Genomic DNA, 23,705 nt, shown 5'->3' on the forward strand with positions numbered 1-23,705 from the left:
TTTCCTCTGTAAAATAACAAATCTGAAGGTTCAACAAAAAAGTGCCTGACTGTTTTAAGGATTTATGGTACTAATGCTACAACTTCTTGAAATAATCAAAATTCAAAAAGATCTTGGGATACTATTTAACATAAAGGATTAAAACGACTGAAATCTGAAACAAAAACATCCTTACGTCTTGACTCTAAGAGTTTATATACCAAACAAAACAAGTTAGGGACCATGAACATTTGGGGGGATATTTTTTCTGAAATTTACTGTTTTGACTACAAAAAAATTCCCCCAAAATATTCATGATCCCTAACGTTTTTTGTTCTGTATAGTTGACTAACAAGGGGGGCCCTCATTGCTATCCCCAAGCTGCTTTGTTTACTGTGTGCTTACATCTCTTGTAGGCTTTGACTGAGGTATTTTTCCAATTGCACAATATCTATCATAAGTCTAGTTCTAAAATGCTTCCAGAAGATTCAAAATGAATTTTTGCACCAATCACCATAACTGTTTACGTGCATAGCATGTTTAGATAAATAAATGTGTAACAAAATACCACTGTATAAACTGAAACAGTTCTTGAAAAGGCAACTTGCCAAAAGAAGTCCCTCGAAGACTGGCATACTATTAATAACACTACATAATGGTCCATAGTTCAAAACAAGTGAAGCGTTGATAGTGCTGTTACAGATAATGCCAGAATAAAAAATATATTGTCTTAAATGAAACATATAAAAAAACAGATGTGTGATAACAAAGCCTCACTGGACTATATCCACATCTGAATGAGACTTGAAATGAGGAAACTTAAAACACATGTTAGGCTAAAAAGAAAATAGTCTTGGTTCACAGGCACCGCCCGCATCATCATAAAGTCTGCGCATGTTTCAATTATATTTCCATTTTTAAAAAAAAATAAAAATCTTTAAATATTCTGCATCTCAAACACACGACCCCAGCAGTTAAATGCTACAATGTTTAAGAACAACATGATTTCCCCCGAAATTATTGAAAAAAAACAACTTTGGTTACATACTAGCTTGAACAACCAACAAAAAAACCACCACCACCCGCCCAATAATTTCAAAAGCCATTGCCTGTGGACCAATTCCATTACTTTTTTAAGCCTCACCTTATCCATCATTTTTTGGCACAAACTATGTCATGCTTATTACATTTTCGTTTTCTCCTTTAAGCCATAAACATTCATACCATACTGATGAAACATGTTGGCACAAGAGTTATCATATATTTGACAGATGTTCATAGACAGTGACATGATGTAAAAACACTAATAAATACAGCCCATCTAGAAAGACTGTTGTCAATAAAATCCATCTGAAAGAGACAAATATAGTTCAACACTCAGGACAGTTACAATCACCATGCTGTAAAGTAGGCATGGTCAGGCCAACAAATAAAACGATTGATTCCCATGCAAAACCTTTCAAATGTTGGGGGCTTCTGTTTGAGTGTGAAAAGTTGTGTGCCACCAGGGGGAGGTGAAGTCAGGGTATTGAGTGAGTTGGGTTTAACACCGCTTTTAACAGCATTCCAGTTATATCGCGGCGTGTCAGCTTAAGGAAAGCCCGAAGTGATGCAGGTCTCAGTCGTTTACCACTTCTGTGAAACCCACGAGCACGGGTATGGTGCTGACAAACCTAGAAACATAATCGGGGCGAACCGGGATTCGAACCCACAATCATAAGTTTCTGGCGTGCCCAAGGGACGCAACTCTGCACAGGGAATCGCAGCGCCTTAGACAACTGGGCCACCCCTGCCACCATTCAGGGTAGTGAAAAGTGACACTACCGAAGTCAGGAAGGGTCTCACACAGGCAGATGTAAGGTGCCTGACGAAAGGATAATGCGCAACCCCCATCCCCACCCCCCTCTGATCCGGCAGTGAAAAGGGTTAGAACTTGTACTTTTTGTCTCATGTTAATACAAAATATATCAGCATAGGACTTCAGCCACAAGTCCATGGCCCGAGTCAAGTAAAATTTCTTTTAGTCTAGTAAGCTTTGCTAATAAAACTCCATATATTTTCACTAAGATCTAATGAAAATAATGTCAAGTGACATGGGCGGCCAGTAGACTCAAAAGTTTTGGGAACAGACTGTGATACTGACTTGCCATTGCATGAGAACCAACATTATTTGTTTTTAAAGCCTTAGAATAAAACAGAGTCCCAACAATGACAGCATAAAACATACAATGTTTATCATTGAGAACATTCTCTGAAGAATAACAAATCTGGTATAATATAATCTGCACAAAAGATATATCTAACAATGTGACTGTGTCCAAATACAGCACACAAAAGGCAAAGGGTTCATTTATCACAGTCAGGGCAAAGCAGTTGTTATATACTAAAATACTACATGGGGATCTATGGTCTATATTAATTCAACTATTGCATGAACTGTCACTCTAAAAATCTTCATCCGATGTTCTGTGTGTCGTACCCCCCTGACCATCATCATCATCAGCATCATAATCATCTTCATAATCATCCTCATAGTCTCCCGCCACTTCAGCATTCCCAGGGGTTTTGTCATCCAGCTTGGATTTTAAGGAATTGTTGATGGTAATGGATTCTTCATTCTTTATGTCAAGGCCTGTACTGGCATTAGCCTTTATTGCTTCTGTCACATCCACAGTTATCTGCCCTTCTTCACCTTGACTTGCAACCTTTATAACCTCAGACTTGTGGAGCTCTGGCAGGCGTTTCTCCTCTTGTCTGGGCGTGCGGCGACGTCGAGCGGGTACCGGGGCTTTGGTGGAGTGAGATGGCGATGATACAAGTGAGGAATCCGGTTCTGACTGCATCTCACCTGGCGATGTGACCCCATTAATCTGCTCCCCTCTTGATGACATCCTGTCACTCACATCCACCTCACTGACAGATCTACTTGCTCCTTCATTGTCATGGGTGGTCATTGTCTTCTCGTATCGCTCCAGCACCTGGGTGGCCGTCATCTCATCAGTCTCACCCAAACCCACATCTGACTGTTTCCCTTCAGATTTCAAGTCACTCACTTCTGATCTTACTTCACCCAACTGGGATCTAATTTCTCCAAACTCTGACCTTTTCTCTCCAATAGTTGACCTTGACGCACTGGCCAGTGACCTTCTATCACTCATCTCCGACCTTGCCTCAGATCTTGTGTCCCCAAGCTGGGATCTCGTTTCTGACCTTCTGTCCCCGATAGTTGACCTTGATTCACTGACCAATGACCTTCTGTCGGCAATGTCAGATCTTGCTTCACTAGCTTGTGACCCTCTCCTGTGGTGGGACCTCACAGTACTGAATGCCTCTCCAGTACTGTCAAAGTTCAATGTGTTTGTTGAAGTATGAGAGCCATCTATATCCTCAGCAGGTTTATCCTGCCTGGCAAGTCGGGCTGCTCTCACTTCTGGGTCTGGCTCTAACATGTTCACAGTCCTCTCACACTCATCTTCCACCTCAAAGGGTTCAGGACTATCAGATATGCCAAAATCTGTGCGTAGTTTGTCCAGGATAGCCCGCATTCGAGACTGAAAATAACAAGCTGATTGTATATTGTTTCTTTGTCAACAGTGGCATAATATTATTCAAATCCAGAGACGTTATGATATCCTCATTTTCTATGGTAAATTTTATTGTTTCTCCTGTCAGTCAAATTATTGTAACCAGTTATTTAAAGATTCTACATGACCAGGTGAGCTTCAGTGCATCACATGACCATCACTACTCACAATCTTTAGCTTTCCTTTGTGTTTCTCTACATGTCTGTCAAACACCTTCTTCAATACCCTGTAAAAGAAAACAGGACACACTGAATGACAGTGACAATAAGATTAATCATCAACATCAGATGCCCCTGTTTATCTCCCACAATGTCATCTACATTGGTGTCTCTGTTCAGCACAGGTTCCACCCTGAACCATTTCACTGTTAAGATACCCCTGTTCAGTATACCTGTAACCCTGAACCCACCTGTCGGTGTAGATACCCCTGTTCAGTACACCTGTAACTCACCTGTCGGTGTAGATACCCCTGTTCAGTACACCTGTAACTCACCTGTCGGTGTAGATACCCCTGTTCAGTACACCTGTAACTCTGAACCCACCTGTCGGTGTAGATACCCCTGTTCAGTACACCTGTAACTCACCTGTCGGTGTAGATACCCCTGTTCAGTACGCCTGTAACCCTGAACCCACCTGTCGGCGTAGATACCCCTGTTCAGTACACCTGTAACTCACCTGTCGGTGTAGATACCCCTGTTCAGTACACCTGTAACTCACCTGTCGGTGTAGATACCCCTGTTAAGTACACCTGTAACTCACCTGTCGGTGTAGATACCCCTGTTCAGTACACCTGTAACTCTGAACCCACCTGTCGGTGTAGATACCCCTGTTCAGTACGCCTGTAACTCTGAACCCACCTGTCGGTGTAGATAGCCCTGTTCAGTACACCTGTAACTCACCTGTCAGTGTAGATACCCCTGTTCAGTACACCTGTTACCCACCTGTTGGTGTAGATACCCCTGTTCAGTACACCTGTAACTCTGAACCCACAATGTAGATAAGCCTGTTCAGTACACCTGTTACCCACCTGTCAGTGTAGATACCCCTGTTCAGTACACCTGTAACCCACCTGCCGGTGTAGATACGCCTGTTCAGTACACCTGTAACTCTGTACCCACCCTGTAGATACCCCTGTTCAGTACACCTGTAACTCTGTACCCACCCTGTAGATACCACTGTTCAGTACACCTGTAACTCTGTACCCACCCTGTAGATACCCCTGTTCAGTACACCTGTAACTCTGTACCCACCCTGTAGATACCCCTGTTCAGTACACCTGTAACTCTGTACCCACCCTGTAGATACCCCTGTTCAGTACACCTGTAACTCTGTACCCACCCTGTAGATACCCCTGTTCAGTACACCTGTAACTCTGTACCCACCCTGTAGATACCCCTGTTCAGTACACCTGTAACTCTGTACCCACCCTGTAGATACCCCTGTTCAGTACACCTGTAACTCTGTACCCACCCTGTAGATACCACTGTTCAGTACACCTGTAACTCTGTACCCACCCTGTAGATACCCCTGTTCAGTACACCTGTAACTCTGAACCCACCCTGTAGATACCCCTGTTCAGTACACCTTAACTCTGGACCCACCCTGTAGATACCCCTGTTCAGTACACCTGTAACTCTGTACCCACCCTGTAGATACCCCTGTTCAGTACACCTGTAACTCTGTACCCACCCTGTAGATACCCCTGTTCAGTACACCTGTAACTCTGTACCCACCCTGTAGATACCACTGTTCAGTACACCTGTAACTCTGTACCCACCCTGTAGATACCCCTGTTCAGTACACCTGTAACTCTGTACCCACCCTGTAGATACCCCTGTTCAGTACACCTGTAACTCTGTACCCACCCTGTAGATACCCCTGTTCAGTACACCTGTAACTCTGTACCCACCCTGTAGATACCCCTGTTCAGTACACCTGTAACTCTGGACCCACCCTGTAGATACCCCTGTTCAGTACACCTGTAACTCTGTACCCACCCTGTAGATACCCCTGTTCAGTACACCTGTAACTCTGTACCCACCCTGTAGATACCCCTGTTCAGTACACCTGTAACTCTGTACCCACCCTGTAGATACCCCTGTTCAGTACACCTGTAACTCTGTACCCACCCTGTAGATACCCCTGTTCAGTACACCTGTAACTCTGTACCCACCCTGTAGATACCCCTGTTCAGTACACCTGTAACTCTGGACCCACCCTGTAGATACCACTGTTCAGTACACCTGTAACTCACCTGTCGGTGTAGATACCCCTGTTAAGTACACCTGTAACTCACCTGTCGGTGTAGATACCCCTGTTCAGTACACCTGTAACTCTGAACCCACCTGTCGGTGTAGATACCCCTGTTCAGTACGCTTGTAACTCTGAACCCACCTGTCGGTGTAGATAGCCCTGTTCAGTACACCTGTAACTCACCTGTCAGTGTAGATACCCCTGTTCAGTACACCTGTTACCCACCTGTTGGTGTAGATACCCCTGTTCAGTACACCTGTAACTCTGAACCCACAATGTAGATAAGCCTGTTCAGTACACCTGTTACCCACCTGTCAGTGTAGATACCCCTGTTCAGTACACCTGTAACCCACCTGCCGGTGTAGATACGCCTGTTCAGTACACCTGTAACTCTGAACCCACCCTGTAGATACCCCTGTTCAGTACACCTGTAACTCTGTACCCACCCTGTAGATACCACTGTTCAGTACACCTGTAACTCTGTACCCACCCTGTAGATACCCCTGTTCAGTACACCTGTAACTCTGTACCCACCCTGTAGATACCCCTGTTCAGTACACCTGTAACTCTGAACCCACCCTGTAGATACCACTGTTCAGTACACCTGTAACTCTGTACCCACCCTGTAGATACCCCTGTTCAGTACACCTGTAACTCTGTACCCACCCTGTAGATACCCCTGTTCAGTACACCTGTAACTCTGTACCCACCCTGTAGATACCCCTGTTCAGTACACCTGTAACTCTGTACCCACCCTGTAGATACCACTGTTCAGTACACCTGTAACTCTGTACCCACCCTGTAGATACCCCTGTTCAGTACACCTGTAACTCTGAACCCACCCTGTAGATACCCCTGTTCAGTACACCTGTAACTCTGGACCCACCCTGTAGATACCCCTGTTCAGTACACCTGTAACTCTGTACCCACCCTGTAGATACCCCTGTTCAGTACACCTGTAACTCTGTACCCACCCTGTAGATACCCCTGTTCAGTACACCTGTAACTCTGTACCCACCCTGTAGATACCACTGTTCAGTACACCTGTAACTCTGTACCCACCCTGTAGATACCCCTGTTCAGTACACCTGTAACTCTGTACCCACCCTGTAGATACCCCTGTTCAGTACACCTGTAACTCTGTACCCACCCTGTAGATACCCCTGTTCAGTACACCTGTAACTCTGTACCCACCCTGTAGATACCCCTGTTCAGTACACCTGTAACTCTGGACCCACCCTGTAGATACCCCTGTTCAGTACACCTGTAACTCTGTACCCACCCTGTAGATACCCCTGTTCAGTACACCTGTAACTCTGTACCCACCCTGTAGATACCCCTGTTCAGTACACCTGTAACTCTGTACCCACCCTGTAGATACCCCTGTTCAGTACACCTGTAACTCTGTACCCACCCTGTAGATACCCCTGTTCAGTACACCTGTAACTCTGTACCCACCCTGTAGATACCCCTGTTCAGTACACCTGTAACTCTGGACCCACCCTGTAGATACCCCTGTTCAGTACACCTGTAACTCTGGACCCACCCTGTAGATACCACTGTTCAGTACACCTGTAACTCTGAACCCACCCTGTAGATACGCCTGTTCAGTACACCTGTTACTCTGGACCCACCCTGTAGATAACCCTGTTCAGTATACCTGTAACTCGGAACCCACCTGTCAGTGTAGATACCCCTGTTCAGAACCTCCTCTGTCACCTGTTTAGCAAACACCACATACTGTTGTTCTTCTTCCCTGTAGAACGAAAAAAATGTCATCACATTACAATTTCGTAAAATACATTGCAAAAACACCCCTTAGCAATGAATGGGGCTATATGAGACATTTTATGAGAGTATATTTCCTACCAGACAATTGGCATGACAGAAATTAAATTTAACCAGATCTTTCAAATCTTATTTTCTTTACCACATTTGAACTTAATCCTTGGTTGAACATATCAAAGATAAAAGCATGGACCTAACTGAAAGGTTCCAAATGCAACAATGGAATTACTTCCCTTGTTATGTTGTCAGATATGTAGGTATATGATAAACTGCATTTGCATGAAATTATGAATGCCTGGAAAATACATTGAACATCTCGTCAAGAAGTTAGTGCCAGGTGACAGCCAGGTCAAAGATGCCATTTCTCTGGCTTTGCTATTTTCTGCATTATCAGCCATAGGGTCGGACAGATTTTTCTGTTTACTAATAAAATATCTAGTAGGGCTGGGACGAGTAACTCGGGTACCCGGGTCGAGTGGGTACTGAGTAGGACCCGGGTACCCACAAGACTACCCAGACCTGTGGTTAGTCACGTGATATATTGTTTGACAGCTGTATCAAGAACTGAATCAGGTTGGTCAGCCAATTAGGTGACAGTTGTATCAAGTACTACAGCCAATCAGGCGACAGCTGTATCAAGTACTACAGCCAATCAGGTGACGGCTGTATCAAGTACTACAGCCAATCAGGTGACAACGGACTACATTAAGTCTGCACTGACAAACTAAAGCTATTACAAAAAGATTGATCAAATCTGGTAGTATCAATGGTATTAATGTTTAGGAATATAGAGAAATCAGCCAGTCAGTGACACTTCACTGTGACAGCTGACTTCCAACCACTTTCCTCCAGCTAGAGCCTACTTCCTACACTGACTGAGTGAATGAATGACATTTTATGCCCCAGTCATTGATATTCCAGGAATTAGGCTTGACGGCCTACCCATGTTTCACATAGACAATGTTGACAACACTGATGTTGTTTGTTTTATAGTAATAGAAAACAATTGATAAATGGTAATAAAAAAAGTATTTATTCAGTCTATTTCTGTGTGAAAATTATTACAATATATATAATTATCATGCAAAACTATGTCATAGATGCCACCAAAACAGCCTTGCATGTTATTATCTGTTTCTGCCTGAAGACAAAATATGTACACTATGACATCAGGCTAGCACACTTCCCGTATGTGACATTCACTTGGTACAACGTGTGACATTCACTTGGTACAACGTGTGACATGCCTCTCGGATAAATAAGTGGCACCTTCTCAAGTGGATGGAATATTATACAACACAAGTCTATCAAATAATCGGGAAGAAACTACTTATCTGACGAAACTTATCGGAGATTGGAAGCAAGTTGTAAACTGTTTACTTATAGAACCCAATTTGGGACTTAGCTATTGTAATTTCTACGAGGAAGACCAAGATATAGACTTCTGAATATAAACCGTTTTCACAGAGAACTGGCATTAATATCAAAACTTATGAGGAAGATCAATGTAATTCATTGTTCATGAAGGATTTTGATTGTGTGACACATATACTGCTTAATGGCCTGAGTATGTAGAGATGGAACCAAAACATTTTACCAAACTTCCATCAAATAAACTAAAAATAGTTTCATAACTCTCACACATTCATAAAACAGTATTTCCCTGATGCCCATACCATCAGTATGTTTCATATGATGCATGACCTCATGATACTTGCAATGAACCAATACTTCATTACAGCCCTTGTGTTACAAAAATCAAATGTTTGTTTAGAAAACAGAAAGACGTTTTACAGAAAAAAAAGAATAGTACCATATGAAACATGGAATGTAACACGCACTCCGCAGCATCAGTGAGTTACACACGGAAACCACAGCATCAGAAGTTGGTTCATTATTATTCAATGTTTCTTTTTCAAATGATAAACAAATGTTCAGGGATTGTATAGCATTTAAAAACCTTTGCATTCTACTTCAAATTAATCAAGTTTTCTCCCAAATCTCTATGAAGGCACTTTGATTGTTTTCTATGTTTTTCAGTAAAAACAGTTCAACATTTAAACTGTGTCCTGCGAACCACAACAAACAGATAAGCAACTGACTAGACAGCTGTGACAATACAAGGCAGACTACTAATTTGTACCTTCACATAACAATTGTTAAACAACAAAAATAATGCAACTGCACTGTAGGTGCTTTCAGGCCAGGTAAGCTCAAAACTTGTTCAGAAAAAATAACTTCCTAACCTATGCTACATAGATCCTTTAATTTGACAGATGTATTGCCAGACAAGTCAAATGAGATACACGACCTGTATACCACATGCACTACACTTGACAGGAATAATGTAGCCAAAGGTTTGAATGTTTATGTGTTGGAACTGAATGATGATTCGTTATGATTGTTTTATTTTTCAGTCACTGATTACAATTGTTTACGTTGTGTGTATTTTCCAGCAAATCGAGCTACTACACATCAGAAACACTGTGATTATATCTTGATAAACATAATTTGAAGTTTCTGAAATTTAAGAATGCCCTTTTCATGTTGTTGCTTGCATATTACCAGTGAGTATTTCAATGTATTTTCCTGTACACATTTAATGCACATTCTACTATGAATTTGGAAAATATTCGATTTTGATTGGTCAATCAGAGGTATCAAATCACAATAAACCCCCTCTGATTGAAAAGGCTGCTTTGACAGCCGCATCACCACGAAAGCTAATATTTTTAGAATAGTTCTTTTACAGACATTGTCGGTGGGGATAATTATATGCACAATAATAGGCTACAAAATGCAAGCTTGTGGTAACTACAATATTCAAAGGATGCCTGGCACTAAATTTAACATTTGAAACCTTCCGCTGCACATTCAGTTCAAAATTCAATTTAGCACAGTTAAATCTACAGGTAACCTAGCTCTACACTGAAAACACAGTATGTTTATCTCCTAAGTAGACTATTTGAAATAATAATTTAACACAGGATATTTTACTAGTCAGTAGATTATGGCACATATACTAATGAATGCATCAGTACAGGTAACAAGGCTATAAAATGTTTGTTCATCAGAACAACCCAAAAAGTTTATATTTACATCTACTAAGACATGTTCAAGCAGAAAGAATAAACTCATCGAACAAAATCAAGCAAATAAAATATTTCACAACAACTTCTACTGTAAAACCTGCAGTCAAGCGAATCAGAAAGCCTATGTAGATGCTACTGTATCTACAGCGGGATGCAAGGTAGGGTGTGGGTGAGGTGGAGGACCGTGCTCAGCTTGAAGCAGTATTGAAGTATCAGAAAGGTTTCGATGTACTCACGCGTCACTCATTCTCTGCCTGTTCAAAGACTTAGTGCCAAACGACCTGCCAAGTAGAGAAAATAGCTTTAGCTTCAGCAGCAAACATTACCATTGGAAGAATAAGCAATTTTGAAAGCTGACTTTTTTTTGGCAATTTCAAGACAATTTCAGTGTGTTACACAGGCTATGCTGAACCCACAATTCTGCAAGTTTTACTGATGATTGAACTTGTCAATCAATATCATCTTTTTAATGACATACCTTTTTTTATCCATATATAAAATAACATACTCAACAACCTATAAGAAATGGATCATAATATATACATACACAGGGCATATCACATACAGCAATAAATATCACAAGTGACATAGCTATTAAAATATCAAAGAAAAGGTGCTAGAACATATTAATCTTACAGCTTGTTCTAATTGTTCTAAATGAATACATTTCTAAACTAAAAAACGACAGAGAAATGAACTAAAATTAAGTCCTGATTAAGTATTCACATGATTTAAATGTTAATTTTCCAAGGCCACAAATACGTCTTCATGTCACAAATCTCTGAGAATTTACTCATAAACTGCAAAATACACACTAAACAAGGAAATTATTGAGTCATGGAACGTTTCCTAACATTCAGGTATTCATAAGCAATTGCAATTTTTAATTTAAATTTGAGCCACAAAAACTTGGGCATTTAAAAATATAATGATTTCATAAATAAAAACAATGTTTAGATGCCAGGAACTAAAGCTAAAACTACTCCACCACAATATGTCACAAAAGTAAAAAAAAGTGCATTACTTAGTAAGTCTAGCACTGCCAGATGATGGTCGCATAGTGCCATTAACAGGAGACTGTTCAGTTTCATCAATCTGATCCATCGGAGTCTTCATCCCATTCTTCATCCGGATCTGTGCCTTGCTAGCTTGTTCCTGGAGCCAATTCATGTGATCCTTGTCCACCGATATGTCCAGCTTCGGCACCCCATCCTTCTCCCCTTGGTGGCGGTTGAAGTCTCGACTCTGTAGCGTCTCGTACATCAGCTGGCTCTCTGACAATGTCTGTGTCCCCGTCCTGTTCAGGGAACCTGTGCCCCGGGGCTTGGGCTTGGGGCGACACTCCCTCTCTGTCATCTGCATAGCCTGTCTGCCGGTTTGCTCCATGTCGTCATGTCTATGACTTGGCTTCTTTGGGGGCGGATTGTAATACTTGTACTCGCTTAGACGAGACTGGCGGTTCGATTTGAGAGTTCGTGGGGTGAAAGGTTTCTCAGGCTCTGTGAATACATGAGAGCGTTTTTGTAAAAGATCTCCATCTGTGGCCTTCTTGGGATTGCCCATGAGACTGGTTCGAGATCCATTGCTTAGCATGGAGTGGGTGGATCTCACAGAGGAAGGGCGTTTCTCTGGTCTGTAGTAGGTCTGTAGATCATTGGCTTGAACCTGGTCCTGGTATCTGATGGTCTTGTTAAAGCCGCCAGGGGACTGTCCACGGGGTCGTTGGCCTGACCCGTATGTGGCGTCGGCACTCGCAGGGTAGTTTTCTCTCAGGGTTGTTCTCATGATGTCATACACCAGTCTCTCATCATCATCCTCGGGATCATCCTAAAAGCAGAAAAGACATGTATAGGAGATTATTAGAAATTTTAGTATAAATTGTATAGTTATATACTTATCCTATCTCACACTTTGCATATGTTCTTCGTTTTCAACCCTATGTGGAAACACGCTTGAACTATGTTTCCAGCACCTAAAACAAAGACATTCACCTAAACACACCCCAGCATCTCTATGGTTACGACCTACAACTGGGTCAATTCAATCTCATTAAAATCAGACCTCAGTTCGCGCTACTGCTAAACAAAGATCTGAGGACATCCCATTAGGGGTCACCTCAGAACGACCTTTCACCCGACCAATCAGAGCATCGCTTACCCGATTATGAAAGTGACAGTCGGAATGTGATTTCTAATCATGCAACCTCGAAAACTTTAACTCTGAACGATAGTTGCGGGTTTAACGACTGAATCCATAAATCTACACCATCTTTTAGCCATTCCAGAATGTTCTTTTGTTCAGGTTTCAAATTTGTAATCGAGAATTTGTCAAAATGTGTTTCGAAAAGTAGTCGCCAATTTGAAATTAGTGCCGTAAAGCACGAAAAAGCTGCTTTCTGATTGGTCATTCCATTGGTCGGTCACAGTTTGCGCAAGGTTGGTCTGAACTAAGATATGATTTTAATAAGATTGGGGTCAATTATGTGTTCCCTATCTCATCCTATCTGTATACTCCATGGCCTATTTGATGTGGGCTCTTCCCCTCAGTTGGTGTTTCCCCACTGTATCCCACTGGCCTGGTTTGTTGTGTAGAGATCCTATCTCACACTTTGCATTTATCCCACGTAGTACGGTGGGTCGCGGCACCCTAGCCTGCATAGACTACAACTGTGAGACGTACACGAGGAAGCTGGATCTAAACGGTGAAATAGGTAAGTTTAAAACACTGAAAGACATGAACTTGTGAGTGGGAAAAAAACACACAATCAATCGGTGCTGACGATATGATATGTTAATTGAATGAAACAGCTTGAGAATACATGCTGAAAGTGTTTTGACATATGTCGTCATTCATAGAACAACCTCATAGCTATAAAAGTATAGGTGATACAACTGATGACTTCAATCAATTCTGGAACGGTATCGATTCTTCAAACAGAGCGCAGCACTATCTTCCACCGACAATAGGGTGTGACTGTTCGGTATCGCTTTTAACACTTCGTCAAGGTTTGAGTGCATTTGAGTGCATGAACCAAACCAGGACGCAAAGAGGAACTAACGACAACATCCACAAGAACCATAACCATACATCAAAAATGCTCAAGGCAGAGGTGAGCGGGATAAAGTTTCGGGACACTGTTCTATATTAAGGAACAGCCACACCTTATTGAAGACTACAAGTCTCTTTAAGAGGGACATAATCATGGATACCCAAACAATAAACAAAAACCTCAACCCCAAAGTGAACGCTCGAAGATGTATTACGTTTATACATTCGTAAAACAAAGCAAGGATCACGTGTACATGACATCTCTATCTGCGTTTGCTGGGGTGTGACAGTTGCTGTGCCAAAACCAAAGGGCAGAACTTGTGGAGACCCTGGACATCTGTGACTGAGATGTCATGAAGGTAATGAGAGACGAAAACTGCAAGCCTTCCATGACCGTGTGTATATCACGAACGTTGCAGTAGCCAAGGCCAAGAGTAACACGGTCTCCAGTGTGATCGTCTTGAGGTCTTTATCCACCAGTTGCTCACAATCACTTGAAGTCAAATGTCGCAGGATGATGTTGAGGTGCCACGCAAGGATTGACCCACCAATTTGTAGGAGCAGATGAGCGATTGGAGTTCCGCAGCAGTGGAGACATTTGCACCTGAGGTAGTGGCTTTAAGCTTACTATAGATCGCAGGTGATTTAAATACTTAGTGATCTGTTGAGGTGAAGCAGAGGTAGGAGTAGAAATGTCAAAAGGGCGAAAGTAATTCTCAAGGCTGTCCATTTGTGATAGCAAAGATGAGTGGTAGACGAACGTTGAGCTGCAGGGAGAGCCTTTGCTACCTGCTTGGAGTAGTTAGAAGCGAAAAGGGACTTCTGACGAAGCGCCAAAAGAATAGATGGAGTGTTAAAGCCACTGAGAGATAAGTGGAGCAGGAACAGGAACCCAAGGCTCGGTTGAGGTGTCAACGAACAGATGAAGGTGTAGCACCAGGGACCACTTGCACAAAACGATCTTAGCGCTAAGATGATCGTAACTCCCATACTTTAGCATAGGCCTACAATAGTCTTAGCGCTAAGATTGCTTTGTGCAAGTGGGCCCTGGAGTCTAAGCAGCACTGACCGCGACAATCACAACAAAGAGTGTGAGTATGCCGGTCGTAGATTGTCTCCCCCTACCCATTGTCGCTGGATCAAGTATCAAGTAAGGTTTCCGTGGACGGGAGCATGTAATTGACCCAGTTGTTGGTCGTAACCATAGACTTTTGTGGGTGTTCGGGTGAATGTTTTTGTTTTAGGAGAACAAACAATAACCTAGATATGATGCAGTTCTTAAGCTATAACAATACACAAAACTCGACAAAATTCCCAAAGTGATAAAACGATACAGTTCAGTCATTTGTTAATAAGGACATCACTGTTTTCATTCCCCATGTGATCCAACAAAACACCTACCCACTCTGCCTCATCATAATACTCAGCATCAACATCATTCCTTGACACTGGCCGCACAGACATACGAGAAGTTGGCCGACTCGTTCCATGTTTCTTGATGTGATCACGTTCTTTCCTTTCTCGAACTAAAACAGAAAGACCCTGATGTCCATAAATTAATGTATACGATCTACATGTAGTACAACAGGAATCATGAAACAGGAAACATGCAAAATACTTCTGCACTTTACATCATAAACACCTAGTTTAGGATACGGAAAAAAACATTACCTTTCTGACTCTGTGCTATAGACTTGGGTGGACGGTTATCAATGGCGGCTGAAAAACAAAAAACATGCAACCTATTACTTTGAGCATCAATGTGTAACCCAATTAATGGAATAGTCAATACCAACTTAAAATTACAACAAGTTGCCCTCATATAATATACACCCATAATTTGTGTTCACATAATTCCTGAATCATGTTAATTTTTTTTAGAAATGTCACCCACTACACAAAGGTGTGAATGTCCATGTTTTGGTTTCTGATGGCACAGGTAGGTTATTAGACTAATTAATTATTGATATGGTCATTAGATCTCCATTCTCTATCTTCTATTAGAATTGGTTACCTGTCGTTTCAGCAAATAGGACTCCTGATATTTGACAAAGCTTCACTACTGGGAATGTAAAGGTATACAAGTCTTAAAGACAACCATGTGTACTCACGTTTAGCTTTATTTATCTTGCGGTAATGGTTGTTCATGTGATCCAGTACTAGATACTGTGTAGTCAGTTTGGCAGATGTTGGGGCTAATGCTGGAAAATCAGGCAAACCTATCTTATGAAACAATATGATCATCATACATGACATCCAATTTCAAAATCAATATAAGCATGATAAGACATTATCTAAACATACAAACTGTGCTGTTTCTAAAATCTAATTTGTAATTTCTGGGTTTTTTTTCTTAATGTGCAACAGTAAACATGCGAAGGAATAATCACATAACCATTATAACAGACACTTCAGTAACTATTCCAGTACTATTGGTTGAGGTTATATTTTCATTTGCCATAGTAAAGCTGAAAATGGGAAACTTACGGCCACTTTTCAGCCCAAGACTCCCTTTTAAACTCCCAGCCATGTTTTTTCTGCTCTTAGGAGCTCCTGAAAGAAAGATATAAATTCTTTGTTTTACCATGTTTACTTTTTAAGAATTCTAACATGTGTAATCTCTCATTGCTCTTACAATGATTACTTGACAGTACTCTGAGCCGGCCAGTACTTGTCTTATACCCATAATGCCAAGCACCAGTTATGGTAACAACAAGCACTGGCCCAGTTAACGTCTTTTGGTATGACATGGCTGCTGATCCAACCGCCAACATTCTGCTCTCCAGGCAGACACTCTACATGATGTATAAGACCATGGAGGTGGTCTTTCTTAACCTGAAGTATTAAAGTAAAAGGCACAAAACTGCTCAATACAGAATACCTTTTGACACAATTTGCAGATGATACAACAATCATACTTGACAGATCTAAATCATGGCAAATATAGAAATTCTGAAAAAATATGCATCTTTTTCTGGACTGAAAATGAACTTGAAAAAAAACTAAAATAATATGGATAGGCTCAAAACCTAGAACACTCCAAAATTACAAGACATATAACATACACGAATCCTGTTTTAAGCATCCACCAAAATATTTCATAGTAACTCTCTAAAAAAGCATTGCATGTAACTTCACCTGGAAACAAAACACAAAGGTTTTGTTGAACATTGCTGAATGTACTTAGACACACCTGGGATGTCATGGTAGTCCAGGTGCGGTGAAATGGGGTTTAACATCGAGTTCAAGATTCTTGCACTTATATTGCAACATGCATGCGTGTGTCTTCCGTGCATGCGTGTATGTCTTCCTTTACTAGTCCAAACCAATGCTGGTGTTATTGTGCTAGTCCAGTGAGATGCAGTTTCGTCCAGATTTCAAAGCAGACACAATATTTAATGCCTGCACTCAGATAACTGTTTTGAGGTTTATTTTGACCTGCATGGAAAGAATGGTAAATCTTCCTCAAAGGAACGTGATTGGCACCTTTGCCTTGAGCTTACAGTGATGCCTTCAAACTACAAGGCAATCACACTCAAATCGCTGTACACCTTGTAATTACAAAGCAAGGAAGGTAATCCATGGTGTATTTTCAAAATCACGGAAATATTAGGAATACATGTACTAGAAAACTTTCAGACACATTTTTTCTGTTAAACATGTTAAACGAAGTTAAATGAAATAAACTTTAAAGTGCAAATGGAAAGTTTTCTACGTTCATCTGTAATGGTATTTCCTGTGTTAAACATGTTAAAACGACTCCCCATTTAAAAAAAAGAATCGTACCTCGAGGTTTGAATACAGCAGTTGGTGACCCGATTCACTAGCGAGGTAATGATTGGATAGTTTATCTTGATCCTACTAGTAGAAGGCCTAAAAGCTAAACTAAATTGAAGACAGCGTTAGAAATTGACACTAGTCCTGTAGTCCTTGCCAAACTGGCCAATAGTTGAGGTATCATAAGGACGAGTCAAAATTTGCCATTTTTAAGGGTTTTGCTATATCTTATCATTATAACGACTAGTGAACTAAGATGTTAAGTTTCTACCCCTGGAAGATGAAGTTCATGATGATGGAGTAGTGCAAATGTCGTGCTAGTATGTCAATGTATACTTCATCTGATATACTGCACTTTAGCCATAGGACCAAAACAGGACCCAAACTAAACAAATAAAAAAAGCTGTAGATGATGAAAGTGAAAACGCCTTTCATGATTGAAATTCACTTTAGCATTTGCGGCATTTTAACTCCGACACATCCATAACAACTATTGCAATAATATTGAGCCTACCGTTATATGAGGGTGCCTTCAGGGTAAAAATACCCGAGTGATCTGACGCTTTCTACATAATGCAATAAGCAAAACATTCTAAAATCAATACAGAAATTCCAGCCCAGACTCGTCCGCCATTTTGGTAACTATAAACTGTCGCTTGCGACCCCTATCGGGTTTAAACGAGAGTTACGTCCCTTGTTCACTATCCCAGCAAGCTCCTTCCCAGCGCGTGACACCTTCGTTACACTCTCTAGCATAGAGAGCGCCGCGAACGGATTATCGCCGTGGGGAGCTTGCTGGTTCCCGGCTCCCTATGCGCGTCGTCATCACAATATAGGCGCCGGTACAGGCCAATGAGACGATGGCTGTGAGCGCCTTCGAAATACATAACATTACACTATGACGAAGGGCTACCCTTCTGCAAAAGCCTCCACTGAGAAACATCACAAACTACTTTAGTCATTTTGTTTAGATGTGCCACCATCTGGTGCAGGAAAGACCTTCAAACTTTAAATTGTACTTAAATGTAGGACGTTAAATTTCCAAAATTATTTTCTTCATACATTTTACGTACATGATACCAATATGTAAGACAAATGATAGTAAAGATACTCTTGTGTATTCTTTGAATGAACATTTCGCAGGTTTTCGAATACACCCCCAAATTGTGCTATGCGAGGAAAATAATTATTATACACTTGTCAGAAAACTTTGAGCGAATAAACTATTCTCAGGTATTTGAATGAGATACGCATGTAGGAAATTTATATATGTCGACATATGTAGAGCCACGCATACAATATAAATGTCGCATTGAAAATATTCCTAACTTTGTCTTTCCATTCCATAACGTCAAAAATCTTTATGTTTAAAGTGGGTCCATTTAAGGAATAAGGAATAACTCGTAATATATATGATGTGACTCTTCTGACAAAATAGAAATGTGTTGTACGACTCCTATGTGGCTGCAATATATTTATTGGATGATTACGTTTAAAATGATGAAACCTCTGTTGAAAACATTGAAATTGGAATAGAATAGAAATAAACAATGGCCGATGTTGATATTTTCTATATATATTTTTTAAACAACATTCAAATGCAATACAATTATCAATACCAACGAAATAAGTCAATGTCCGTTTAATCTCATTAAAATCAGATCTTAGTTTTCGCTACCGATAAACAAAAATTGAGGACATCCCACTGGGGTCACGTCAGACCGACCTTTCGCGAACTTTGACTGATCAATGAAATGACTGACAAGAAATCGACATTAGCCAATCAGAAGCCAGCTTTCTCGAGCTTTCCGACACTAGTTTCAAACTGGCGACTACGCTTCGAAGCATATTTTGACGTATTCCCGATTAAAAATGTTAAAACTGATAAAAAGAACATTCTGGAATGGCTTATAAATGGCCTATATTGTATGGATATAATCATGAAACCTGTAACTGTCGTTCGGAATACCCTCTGTTAAATATTTCGAGGTTGCATAATAAGAAAACACATTCCGTGTGTCACTTTCATGATCTGGTAAGCGACGCTCTGATTGTTTGGATGAAAGGTCGTTCTGACGTGATCCGTAATGGGATGTCCTCAGATCCTTGTTTAGCGATAGGGAGAACTAAAATCTGATTTTAATGAGATTGATGTCCGTACTCAACAAATGGGCAGAATCATAATGGATGGTTTCTATTCATTCACCCAGTCACCACTTCTAATTTCGTACAACGTTGTAGCTGAGTGACAGCAGTATGAAGGTGACATTCCTTTACTAGTGTTACAAATAATACTATCGTAGTAATGTAGTCTAAGATTGCACCTGGGTGAGGTCAGATGTCGATTTTTTTTTTAACATGGATGGTATTTAGTAACTATTTGCATAAATCAAACCTGTGTTAAGTGATAATGTTGATAATTTTCAAGATCGTTGGAAAGAAAGCATGGGGTCTTATGGTGTGCGTTCTTAGAAAACTGCTTTCCATCATACTGAACACGACAGACATGGGCATCACCCTCAAAAGGAGTATCTCTGTGGCATCGAACCTTTTATTAATGCATTACAACTATCCCCAAACAATCAGAGAGAAGAGGTTCTCTTACCTCGTTTCGGGAATTGTTGTCTTGCTGCATATCTCAATATTTAGCATAATAAAAACATTTCTGCACATTGTACAGTTCATTATTAACTGCATTGTCAAAATATGTGACTCAACGAGTCACGCGTCAACGCTTAGCTTATGACAGCCTGTTTCCCTGGGTATGCTGCGCTGGCGCTACACTCAAGCGCCAGCGCAGCATACCCAGGGAACCAGGCTGGCTTATGACATCGTTCGTTACCCTCCCGTTATCGTTGCTTTTAGACTTCCCAAATCTGTTTGGTGTGTTATATCACATACTGGAACCCTAGCGTCCCCTATATAGCCGACTCACAGGCTCACGCATGTGTATCCTCTTAGAAGTCTGACGCTAAATAGATATGACGCTTCATGTGGTTTAGTGTCTCCCATTGTTGAATGAATATTTCTCAGACGTAAAGACATTGAAACCCTGTCTTTAGTCCTGTCTTTATTGCTACAGCAGTTTCTAAATATCACCCAAACATATAAGTTCTTCATTGAAAAGATTACTAAGGCATCTGCATGTGTTTTAGAGCTTTTGTAACTGATATATCTAACCTTACATATACTACTCGAAAAAAGTAAAGGATCAAACGATTCTTTCATAATCACGATAGTTAGGCCTAATCTGCCTGGGCGATCTTGTTGGGAACGTCTGCATTAAAATGAAGGCGACAGTAATCCGCCACCGTAATATTGGTCACGATTCTAACTTGTACGTGACCTTCTTGTGTCAAGTTTCTAGTGTTGGTTGGTTTGTTGTTTTACGCCGCGCTCAGCAATATTCCAGCTATATGACGGCGGTCTGTAAATAATCGAGTCTGGACCAGACAATCCAGTGATTGAAATCATGAGCATCGATCCACACAATTGGGATCGATGACATGCATCAACCAAGTCAGCGAGCCTGACCACCCGATGCCGTTCGTCGTCTCTTAAGACATGCAAAGTCGCCTTTTACGGCAAGCATGGGTTGCTGAAGACCTATTGTACCCCGGACCTTCACGGGGCCAAGATTCTAGTGGAAGGATTATTCTGTTAATCATTTATTAATAATTTAATTTAATTAATAATTTATTAAATCCTGAGCACACTTGTTTCAATACCAGGTTAACCCCATAAACATACTAATATGTAATATCAGAAAGACATATTGGAATCACACACGCGCACGCGCACGCGCACGCACACGCACACACACACACACACACACACAGGAAGGAGAGAGAGAGAGAGGGAGACCGACCTTCGTAGGTGCCGAACTGTAGACCAAACATCAACTTGCCTACAGCCGAACTGAATACCTTGGCGTTAATAGCTATACTAACCTCACATGACCACAGCTGGTATTCCCACACGGGTCAAATAATACAGATAATCCATTTACAATTTCTCGCCACCATTTTCTCAAGTACCTATTCTCTAGCTTGTTATTCTCTACATTCACTGCGGAGTATATGAATTATTTATCACATGACAGCCATTTCACGTTAAGCTGTTTGGATTACGCCCTCACGAGTAGACTTCACACAGTTACCACTATAATATCTAATATCGCAAAGGCATATAGAAAACCATAGAACACCCTCCCTCCTAATAACCCCTACCCTACCTCTTTACACACTTATGGGTGCTGCCGAACTGTAGACAAACATCAACTTGCATTCAGTGCTGAGCTGTAGACATGGACGTTAATAGCAGCTACTCTGTTAATAAGCATAACCTTATTTGATCATAGCTGGTATTAGTACACACCAAATCGAGTAGACTTTGACACAGTAGTATCAGTGCGTACTAGACCATCCAGTGTATTTCAACTAGATTCAATTATTTATCATAGTGGATATTACAACACACTGAATAACCAAGGATGCGATCACTGACGCTCATCACGTCTCCAGTGCCCTCAACAGCAAACTCTGCATTATAGATTGACTAAGTCGGGAAGTCAATATAGAAACAAAAGACAACTGTAAGATATACCAGGGGTTGAATATCCCTCCCTTATTGAAGTGACATGCCCAAGTACGTCACTGTTATAGACCGATTTTCTTTCAGAAAACTTCAGGATTTGAAAATACAATGTACTTTAGTTTGCTTGACGTGTACTTCGCGGGGGGGGGGGGGGGGGGGGGGGGCACACACACTGGTTACGCCTCCGCCGAACCCCAGCCATAGTGCAGCTATATGACGGCGGATAATGATTGATCGAGTTTGAACCAGCAGTTATTCATATTATACGAATCGTCGATGTCAATGCCGCTGACACGCGTTCAACCAAGTCACCGATTATGACCCCCGTTTTGTCCCCTCTTTACAAATGGCATAGGTTATATTGCCTCAGCTGAAATTAAGCTTTCTTCTGGGCCCCACACCAGAGATCAAACCTACAGACTAATAAGCAGTATGTTTGTTCCAACGTATCATCAAAACACATGTTAATGTTGCCAATATGTGTGAATAATTAAAGGCAATCTCCTTAAAATCATCGACCTTGCATGTCATTTCAATTTTTAGAATTACAAAAAAAATATAACCTGTATGTGCTGCAATAAATGTCGACATGACATCGAGACACATGGTTGATCAATCTACATCATAATGCAACACGCATCGTTTCCTATATTTCCCCTGGGACATGTATAGGTTTGTCAAGGCCTCAGACGTGCTGACTCAGCAGCGGTGGGATTTCAACAACTGGAATAACGATAGCCATATACTGCTCCACGTTGTCCCCGTGGTGAATCCGGGGGGTTATTTGACTTCCGTGAAAGAACTCTTCTCGCAACAACTGACTATTATGCATGGCAACCGGGAGGCTACTGTGGTTGGAGAATAACATGGGTTATAGTTAAAATGGATAGCATTATCATTAAACCGCCCGCATGTTATCAAAAATGAGCGGGCCACTGTAACTTGATAATGCCCTCATATTGCTTGACGACGGGCCATTATCACGCCCGTTGTTAGGTGACGTCATATGATAGGGATAGGTGACGTCACGTTCAATAGTGACGTCATCTATTTTGTTCTATGACGTTTCCATATTTGTAAAAGTGGGTCAGTGACATCCGTGTTGATTGCAATAAATGTTTCGAAACTGATATTGTTGTTTCTTCTTATTTGATAACAAATTCCATCCATTTTAGCTATAATAACGGTAACTCTCTTTTTAAGAGATACCATACCCTGGTAAAGTTGTAAAACGGTGCTTATGTGGCCAAGTCATGTATTAAGTATTTGTACATATAAGTTAGATATTTTAGATGTTTCATTTCAGCTTTAAACTTTACATACAGTACCCTACAAACAAACCTTTAGAGTTATACAAGCCCTCAATACAATACGCCTATCCCTGCACCCTGCATTTAACAATAGCCACCTTACTGGGTCAGGCCAGGTTCTGACCCATGCGTATGTACACTGCACAAGTTTCTTTTGTCTGTCAGCTTTAGTTTCTGTGGTCAGCTTTCTATCTATTGTGTATGGAGTTTTAAAGGTTTCTGTCCGGCATATCCTGTTGGCAGTCATACACATTTATTCGAGAAGGTCACATGGATTT

General features: G+C 41.2%; 1 protein-coding gene across 1 annotated transcript; it reads right to left on the bottom strand.

Moving 5' to 3' along the window:
• Window positions 1-1,895: 1,895 nt before the first annotated feature.
• Window positions 1,896-18,145, bottom strand: LOC139443335 (spermatogenesis-associated protein 7-like). Its single transcript, XM_071224314.1, has 10 exons — window positions 18,036-18,145; window positions 16,232-16,297; window positions 15,856-15,945; window positions 15,416-15,463; window positions 15,146-15,270; window positions 11,721-12,523; window positions 10,933-10,977; window positions 7,495-7,572; window positions 3,732-3,789; window positions 1,896-3,530 (listed from the first exon to the last, which is right to left on the bottom strand). The coding sequence occupies exons 2-10, from the start codon at window positions 16,272-16,274 to the stop codon at window positions 2,424-2,426; spliced, it is 2,397 nt and encodes a 798-aa protein (XP_071080415.1). The 5' UTR covers window positions 16,275-16,297; window positions 18,036-18,145; the 3' UTR covers window positions 1,896-2,423.
• Between the last annotated feature and the right edge of the window lie 5,560 nt (window positions 18,146-23,705).

Source organism: Haliotis cracherodii, unplaced genomic scaffold (genome assembly GCF_022045235.1).
Source record: "Haliotis cracherodii isolate W230 unplaced genomic scaffold, xgHalCrac1.p SCAF_5, whole genome shotgun sequence".
In the NCBI taxonomy this organism is placed as follows: Eukaryota; Metazoa; Mollusca; class Gastropoda; order Lepetellida; family Haliotidae; genus Haliotis; species Haliotis cracherodii.